Source organism: Polypterus senegalus, unplaced genomic scaffold, assembly GCF_016835505.1.
Source record: "Polypterus senegalus isolate Bchr_013 unplaced genomic scaffold, ASM1683550v1 scaffold_2430, whole genome shotgun sequence".
In the NCBI taxonomy this organism is placed as follows: domain Eukaryota; kingdom Metazoa; phylum Chordata; class Cladistia; order Polypteriformes; family Polypteridae; genus Polypterus; species Polypterus senegalus.
In genome coordinates this window covers 1-9,606 of record NW_024385282.1, presented here as the reverse complement: position 1 = coordinate 9,606, position 9,606 = coordinate 1, and the positions used below count along the sequence as shown (strand labels likewise).

General features: G+C 41.1%; 1 protein-coding gene across 1 annotated transcript; it reads right to left on the bottom strand.

The window, feature by feature from the left end:
* Positions 1–3,774: 3,774 nt before the first annotated feature.
* LOC120522266 lies at positions 3,775–5,623 on the bottom strand. Its single transcript, XM_039743320.1, has one exon. It carries the CDS (start codon positions 5,621–5,623, stop codon positions 4,094–4,096), a length of 1,530 nt encoding a protein of 509 aa, XP_039599254.1. The 3' UTR covers positions 3,775–4,093.
* Between the last annotated feature and the right edge of the window lie 3,983 nt (positions 5,624–9,606).

Genomic DNA, 9,606 nt, shown 5'->3' with positions numbered 1-9,606 from the left:
CTCTTTGACTACTGCTGGTTAACCAACTTAAACTCCAGTTCTACAGGTTACCTCTGATGCCGACAGCCTTTAGTTTCAGAATTAATCTTTCGTGGGATGACAGAGTCAAATGGTTTTTGAAAATCAGACTAAACAAAGTTGTATGCTTTACTTTTGTCAACTATTTTAGTAGCTTGATTAAAAAATATAAAAGATTGATTTGAAAGGATTTTCCTTTCATAAACTCATGCTGGATGTTATTTAGTATATATTTGCCATACAGGTATTTTTCTGGTTAAATTCTTATTATAGTTTATATAATTTAGCTTGGAATAGAAATAGGTCTATTTGGTCTATAATTACTAGGATCTATTTGGTCTCCCTTCTTGAAGACTGAGTCACATTTGTAACTTTCAGTCCTCCAGTACTTCTCCATTCTGAAGTGACTGCTCAAATATGCCTAATAAAATTTATAGATGACATATTTCATTACAATTGGAAATACCCCATCAGTTCTGGGGTTTTACGTGTCTTCAAAATATTGAGGGCTTGAAGAACATATGACTATTCTTTTTATAAATTAAAGAAATCATTTAATATATTTGGTATTTGTTACTTTCAATGATTTTGCTTTCATTGTCTCTTACCTTCTTAAATTTTCTTTTATTATTGTTTTCCTAAAGTAGGGCTCAGATTGCTTGCTGTTTGTTTTGGATAAACTAGCAGTACTTTTGTTTCATTTTCTTTGTTGACTTTTCATTAAAAGAAGTATCTTACATGTCATTGTATTTGTTTGGGTTGGTAGTTTCTGTGCATCTTCCTTTGGGTTTTCCTGTTACAGCTTCTAGTTTATATGACTGTACATTCCTCTGAAGATTCTTGCTCCTGCAATATTAGTCTTTGTGGATGTAATCCATTTCATCAGTAAAAAGATGTTCCTGGTGAAAGGGTTTTTTTAATTTTATTGATATTATTGTAATCATTCCATACAAATAGATACATTTTACAAAAATAGGATTGAAAACAAATCAACCCCACCCCTGAGAAAGAGAGCATGGCCAATGGAGTAAAACTTAAAGCTTGTAAAAATAAATAAATTGATGAGTTTAATAGGTGAATAAAGATAAATGGAAAAGAGAAAGAAATGGGAAGAGAATCTACTTCTCGGTGCTTTAAGAGCTTATTCTAAAATATTATTGATTAGATCCTGCCAGGTTTTAAAAAGTTCTGCACAGATCTATGTGAGAATTAGATTTTTTCCAATTTCAAATAGTATAAAACATCGGTTACCCATTGACTTTAAAGAGGAGAGTTAGGATTCTTCCAGTTTAGCATAATAAGTCTGCGTGCCAAAAGTGTAGTGAATGCCATCACAGTGTTTGTCTTTCTCCACTTTAAACCCATCTGGAAGAACACCAAACACAGCTGTTAATGGTGTTTCCGATGGGAGTGTTAGCTCCGTGGAAATATGTTCTTTTATATTGCGGCGGTTTTAATAACCCTTTAATTAAATATGTATAATAACGGTGATATCCCTCTTTTCGGCGATAGGCGGCATACAAAGTCACAGAAAAGACAGAATATACTTAGCTTGTTTAATGCGGCTTACGTTGCTATAGATCAGGAAAGACCAGACACGTTTCATTATGACCCACGGAGATTGGTCGTGTAGAAATGGCTTTTTGCTGTCACAACGGAGGCGGTTGTTGAGTTAAGAGCTTTTACTCCCTCAGGTCTTCAAAGCTTGGACTGTTTCCAGCGTTCCTTATATTGTATTCCCATGACCAAAGCCTCCTGGTCTCATGCCAAACAAGGTAGACAAACTAAACTAAACATCAGACCATCAGATCATATAACACTAGGCCTTTTAGGGCTGACCACAGCTGTTCCTGTCTGTCTCATGCTTTGCCAGCGCAGCACTTCTGAAAGGTGACACCCTGTGCTAAAGCTGGCTCAGCTCTGCATGGCATGTTACACAGAAAAAGAATGAAAAATACATTTAAAAAGATGAATAACAGATACAGTGACACAATTATTAATATTATAACAACCTTAGTATAACAGACCACCCTTTGTCACTGGATCTGTGACAAAACAATCCCTGAGAATCTTATTCACAAAGCAAAAGGTACTCAATCCCCCTTCACAATGTAAACAGCTCCTCAAGAATGCTTGTAACGTCGTGGGGTGTGGTGTCGGTCTAGCTCCTGCTTTACCCGTCTAATACGCAAATGTAAGTAAATATTGGTAATGGTAAAAATGATAATAATAATAATTAACAGCACAAGTGGATGAACAAGTACATTTACCATAGTATTACTCGATGGTGACCACTTAGTGAAAAATCCCACCAGTGATGTGTAGATATTTCTTCAATTTCTTCTGCAGAGGTAATTACTTTTGTTTCATCTGTTTTCAATCTTACTAGTAGGTCCCTTGCTTTATGTAACGTTACATTAAAAAGATGTTCATATTGTTTAGCATGCTCTAAAATCGCTTTATATTTAGGTAGTTCTATTTCGTAGGCAAAATGTAAATCCAGGGATGGGTTAGCTTCTGCTTCCCAATGTATATTCTCCCATGTAGTTAACATGTAGGTTCTTCCATAATAGTCATCTCGTATATTACTCACATTGGTGCGACAGGATACCCCTGGGCCCTCGTAGTAGGTACCATCACTCCAAGTGATGTTATTTACTGTCACTGCACATGCAGAAGTGGTATCAGTTTGAAACACTTCAGTGGAGTTTACTGCTATTTGGCGCCAATAACAGTCCCCAGCTAAAGGATGCAAACAGGGGTGTGGCAATGTACCCACCCTTTGACATACGAACCCTTCTTGCCAGTTATAACAAAAGGCAGGTTCAACAGTATTATTATTTAGTCTATCCATTGTCTATCTACTATGGGTGTCCACCATGTTCCTCCTAGTAACACAGGTAAAACATGAAACGGACACCAAACATTGTCTTCTTCAACAGTGGTTGCTACCTGAAATACAGCTTGGCATATTGATTCCTCACACTGAAGGACTTAGGCTGCAACCACCAGTCTGCTGGTAATTTTAATTCTTTTTCCAATGTTGGGGTTTTTTTAAGCCCCAATCTGTCTTAAAATTTAAATACTGCTGTATAGCAATAATCTGTTTTAAATAGCAAGCTGATTCTTCATCTATAGCCCATTGACTTTGTAAACCAGTCCATAAGGACTCATTTAACCACCCATGGTGAGCCTTCCATACTAGCAACTCCTGTATATGCCTGTCTGCCAACTCTGGCCCCCAATGAGCCAAAGTTTGCAAACTATTGGCTTGTTTTACACCAATAGATGATATTTTGTGATATATTGCTGCTATATCAGCAGTATTAAGAGATCCTAAACCTAAACCTCCTATTCCTAATCCAGTTCCTATAGCTCCCCACATGTCTCGCTTTGGCCTTTGTTTTATTTCTACCTTATGAGGAGGCCATAAGGATTGTATGTTTCTACAATTATATGTTGCACCTGTACTGCGTGGTACTATGTGTTCTCTTCTTGGAAACTCGTGACGTTTTATATCAAACCCACTAACATTAATGTTGAGTGCTACAGTAATTATTTTATGTGCTATCCTAGCTTTTTTACAACCTTTCATTTGTCTCAGTAATGTTGCATCAAATGGATAACCATTCCCTCCCTAGTCTTATGAATTTCCCATAACATTACTGGTACTTTACATTTGTTGTTGCTTCCTGTTTAAACACATATAATATTACATCATTTTCAGGTGTTGATATTGCAGTCATTGTTGCCCCTTCAATAGTCCAACATGATAGTCCATTAGAATCAGGTTTACAGTTCATCATAGCCATCCAGACAGATACGTTATTATGCACAGTCACAGTTATTTCAGTGTCTTCATAGGTCCTCACAGGTAAAGGTAACAAGTCAGGATATTCCAGTTTCATGTGAAATGGAGGCGTAGATGTCTTGTCTCGTAACTGCCAGGTACAGTTCTTGGTAAGGGTGAAATTCAAGGTTACATGCCTTTCCATTTCTGGCGTAGCAGCAGCCCAAATGACTTTGTTATAGGGGGTGCATCGGCTCCATCCGGTCCAGAAACCATCTATCCCGATTATTCCACACGTGAGGATAATCTGTGTAAGGGAAAGCAGAGGGGCGACTGAGAGCCCGTTAAAAGAACCATTCTAGTGTCTCCTGGTCCTGCAGCTATTATTTCTCCTGCCCTCGACTTTTGCCCTGGAGTTAAAACCCATACCTTCCCTCCAATTTCTCCTTTAAACTGCGCAATACTGACTGAAACAGGTGTGACTTTGTCTATGTGCAATTTACATATGGCCTGTCCTTCAGCTATGTGTATGTCTTTACTGCCTTGATTTTCTAAAGCTAAATACCATTCATTTACACAGATCTCTAATGTCTCTGTTAAGCATGCATCTGTTACAAGCATTTCAACATTTATTCTCACCTCCCATTCCTTTGGCCACTGACCTGTTATTCCCAAGCTGAGTCTTTCTGAGGAGTTTAACTTGATTGTAAGTGATTTAGGTGCCCTAACCAATAACCCTGTGGGAGTTAATTCATTGTTTGCCAGTGGACTAATTGTTGTCAGGCGGAGGGCACACACAGGTGGCTCTCCTCCGACATTTTGATGTCTCATAAAAGGTGTGGACCCAGCCAACGGACGATTATTGAGATTAAATAAGGCTTGCTTTAAAACTTTAGTCCAGCCTTTAAGATGATTGTGCCCAGTTAGTTTTTTAACTTGTTCTTTCAACAGGCCATTCATTCTCTCAATAAGTCCTGCAGCCTGTGGGTGATAAGGGATATGCAGAGTCCATTGAATGCCAGCTCCTTGAGCCCACTCTTGTACGTCTCTTCCAGCAAAGTGGCTTCCTTGATCACTTTGGATTTCTTCAGGCACTCCATATGCTTGGATTAACTGGCTCAGTCCATTCAGTGTAGCTTTCTGGTCAGCTCTTGTTGATGGATAAGCTTGTAACAGTCCAGAATAGGTATCTACTGCAGTTAAAGCATATAATAGTCTATTTTCTCGTGGCAGTGGCCCAATGTAATCCACCTGCCAAATTTGTCCTGGTCCCATTCCTCTCTTCAGTTTACCAGTTGCCTTCTTCTGTAGGGGCCATTGTTTTACTTCTGTACATGTGGAGCAATTGTTCACTATTTGTTTAACAATATCAATAGTGACTGGTATACATCGCTGATGACACCATTGATATGTTTTTTCTGTTCCCATGTGTCCTGATGTTTCATGAGCCCACCTTGCTAATGATATTAAGGAAGGCTCGATTACATTTACTTCAGCATAAGTGCACAGGTCTTCATTTGCTACAAAGGCTTCTTCCAGGTTGATTTCTCGAACAGCAGCTATTAGATCAGCTTGTTGGTTATAAAGCCTCTCAGGAGATATCAGAGGGCATGGGCATCCACATGACCAATGAGAGTTTCCCTCTTGTGCCCATTGTCCAAAGCTGCTCCCACAGTTCTGTGCCACCCCACAGTTCTCTCCCATGAATAGTCCAAGCAGTCCTTTCCACATGTGATCCACACTGTTAGTCCTGAAAACTGCCCAGCTGTCAGTATAAACAACAATAGGGAAGCTTTGATTTTCTGTTAATGCCATAGCGACAGCAATAAGTTCAGCCCATTGGCTTGATTTCCCTTCCCCCTGTTGCTTCAGGATGGTCTCAGTGTGAGGTTGATAAGCCACTGCTCTCCAAAGCCTTTTTCCTCCTTCCATAGTTGCTGACTCCGTCTGTGAACCAGCTGTTCTCCTGTTGCGCTGGTGTCAAATGACTGTATGCTGGTGCTTCTTTAAAGGGCGACTCTATTACAGGCACAACAGGTGGTATGTCCTCTGGATCCTCATAAATCACAGCTCCGGCCATAGCCCCTTGTAAGGCACTCGTGTCTTTGCCTTCAAAGTGAGCTCTGGCCTGCAAATACCATTTCCACTTGCATAAAGTTTGATTTTGGGCAGCGCCTGCTCTCGCTCCCAGGCCATTATCTCTAACCCACCCAGCAATGGGCAAGTGAGTGCGTAGCGTTACCAGAGCAGGACCTGTCTGTCTTTCAGTGTGTAAAAGAGCCCAGTATGCTGTTAGAAGCTGCTTTTCAAGTGGTGTATATTTAGTCTGTGAGCCTGTCAGTTGTCGACTCCAGAAGCCGATGGGAATACGTTTCTGGTTGTGTTTCTGCCATAGGCTCCACGTGGCAATATTATTCTGTTCTGTGGCTTCCAGTTCAAAAGGCAAATTAGCTTTTAAAGGTCCCAGTCCTTGGTGTTGGACTAAAGCTTCTTTAGCTGCCTCAAAAGCAGCTTGTTGTTTTTCTGTCCATTCAAACTGTGCCTTTTTCTTGACAACATCATGTATAGGTCTTAAAATTAGTCCCAAATGTGGCACAAATGCTCTCCAAAAGCCCATTAAACCCACAAAGGATTGAGCTTCTTCTTTGTTAGTTGGTGCCTTTAATTTCTGCAAAGAGTCAATTACTTTTTGGGGCACTCGTTTTTCTGGTCCAAACCACATCATGCCCAGGAATTTAACTTCTCTGGCGGGTCCTTGGATTTTATCTTTATTGATAGCCCAGCCTCTGCTCTCCATGTGGGATATTAAAACTGACAATGCCTTTGTTACTGATGCTTCATCCCCAGTTAACATTATATCATCCACATAATGGAAACATCGTACCTTTTCCAAATCTGAGCAGGTAGCCAGATCTCTTGCTACAAGTCCATGGCACAACGTAGGGCTGTGTAGGTATCCCTGTGGCAGTACTTGAAAGGTGTACTGTCTGTCCTTCCATGTAAATGCAAACTGATCTTGACTTTGGGTTGCAATTGGAATAGAGAAAATGCATTAGCCAGGTCAATGACAGCATGCCACTCTCCTGCATTAGCCATGATGTCTTCTATGATGGTCACAATATCAGGAACTGCAGCAGTCAATTGCGGTGCTTTAGCATTTAGACCTCTGTAATCGATTGTCATTCTCCATGAACCATCCGGTTTTCTGACTGGCCACACTGGAGAATTGAAAGGGCTAACTGCAGGTCGAATAATTCCTACCCGCAATAACTCTTCCACTGTTTCTCCTATTTCTTGCAAACCTCCTGGCAAACGATACTGTTTTAAATTTACAGGTGTGTCAGGGACTGGAATTTCTAAAGGGGTCCATTTTGCCTTTCCTCTTACTATTGCTTTTACTATTCTACACATGACATTACGAATCCCAAAAGAAAATGTTCCCCATTTTGTTTGGAATGCCTTTCCTGTAAGAATATCTATCCCCAGAATATATTCAGGCAATTCTGAGACAAGCACCTTAGCTTTAAAAGAGGGTGACTTTCCTATTGCTAAGTGTACTGTGATTAGTTTCGCCTGGATATCTGAGCCTCCGTATCCGTTTACATTAACAATTGGTCCGGAATAGTTATGTGGATTCCCGTGAATTAAAGTAACTTCTGCCCCGTATCCATAAGTGCCATAACCTGATGTGGTTTTTCCGCTTACCCCAGTAAATAGTTAGCGGACGTACGGCGTCGGTCTCCTGCATGAATGAGCCGTACCTCCCGCCTGCAGGAGACCTGCCATCTCCTCAATATGTCGGACGGGTGTACGCCACTCATTCGAAAGTTAAAAAGCGTTTGGTTTATGTTCGGAGTATTTTGTTTCCTCCTCACTAGGCGGTGCGGTTGGAGGGATTCTGCCTTCGTCCTTTTTAGACTTTCGCATAGCTTGCCATTTCTGAAAAATTTCCCCTGTTGGTTTACCATCGATTTCCGTTTTTTTATTCCTGCTTCTATCAGATCACGCACCATTTTTGAACGGCTTACTCTTTGTATTGTATGCCCTGCTATGGCTCTAACTGGTTTTGCCCAGCCGATACCGTTGCTCCCAATTCATCTAACTGGCCCAATAATGCGCCACATCCCATACTGTCTGTTGATTAACTCCGCGAGCATAGATAATAGAGCCCTTTTAAATGATGCGGTGCATTTTTTATTAAACGGTTTCGCATGCCAGCAGTGAAGGCTTCATTATCTGGGCCAGTAAACGCACCTCCTGGTGCAACTTTATAAATAGCTGCCTGCACACCCATTTCTCGCAGCTGCTGAATTGCTTCAGAAGCTGTACACCAAGATCTATCAATGTCTTCCGCTCTCGCCTGGATATGCGTGTTTCACGGCGTACCACCCATTCCACTATTGATACACCGCTTGATGCTGTCCCCTCGTAAAACATTTCTTAACTTCGGATTGTGGTGATAGAGCCTAAATGTTTGATCTCTGTATCTGTCAATTGACAACTATCACCCCCTTCATCCCACATACGTAAAATCCACTGCATTAAGTTCTCGCCTGGCTTCTGTCTATATTGTTTACCGAGGTCTAGAAACTCTGATTGTGTAAAATCGCGTACGGTTCGTGTTACCCTGTGCTGTCCACCAGGGTGCCCTTTTGCTTTATTTTGCACGACCGGTCTCGCCTATAATTGGACGAGTGTCATTATTATCCGTTAGCGCTTCTCCGTCCCTTCGCCATCTTCCCAGATGTCGTCATCACTATCTGAGTTATATATATTGCCATCCCACGTTTCTGGATTCCAATCGCCTTGCATTATAGCTCGTACTTTAAAAGAGGAAACGGGTGTGTTTTGCCTTGTTTACGGCGCTTAGCCTGCACTAAACGGACAGCTAGTGTAGTACATTTAGCTTCCAACTCGTTCGCCCGAGACGTTGCATTTTCCATGCATTCTCGAGTTATCAGTTGTTTGTCTTGTAAGTTTACTATTTCTTGTCTAAGTTCTCCGCATTCGATGATCACATCCTGCAGTTTATGATCCAACTCACGCACTGCAGTTAATAAAATCCAGCCGATCTCACCGCTGCTTGTTGTTCCTTTTACCCCTACGTTCCAGCCTGAGCGCTGATACCGCCTGTTGGACATTTGAAGGAGTCACTGCTCCCTCTAACTCAGGCCATGCAATTGGGGATGTATAATTATTAAATAACTCAGCCACGGGTGTCCATGACAGTGCGCACGACCACCCAGGAAGGCTGAGCCCGCCCCTTCCGCTATTATCCAAAGCATATGTTTTAAATCGATTCGCATCATAAAATTATGATTTATGAATATTAATATTGGTTATTAAATATCGCTACAATCCTGCTCGCAGCGCCATTTATGTTTCCGATGGGAGTGTTAGCTCCGTGGAAATATGTTCTTTTATATTGCGGCGGTTTTAATAACCCTTTAATTAAATATGTATAATAACGGTGATATCCCTCTTTTCGCGATAGGCGCTACAAAGTCACAGAAAAGACAGAATATACTTAGCTTGTTTAATGCGCTTACGTTGCTATAGATCAGAAAAGACCAGACACATTTCATTATGACCCACGGAGATTCGTCGTAGAAATGGCTTTTTGCTGTCACAACGGAGGCGGTTGTTGAGTTAAGAGCTTTTACTCCCGCAGGTCTTCAAAGCTTGGACTGATTCCAGCAATCCTTATATTGTATTCCCATGACCAAAGCCTCCTGGTCTCATGCCAAACAAGGTAGACAAACTAAACTAAACATCAGACCATCAGATCATATAACACT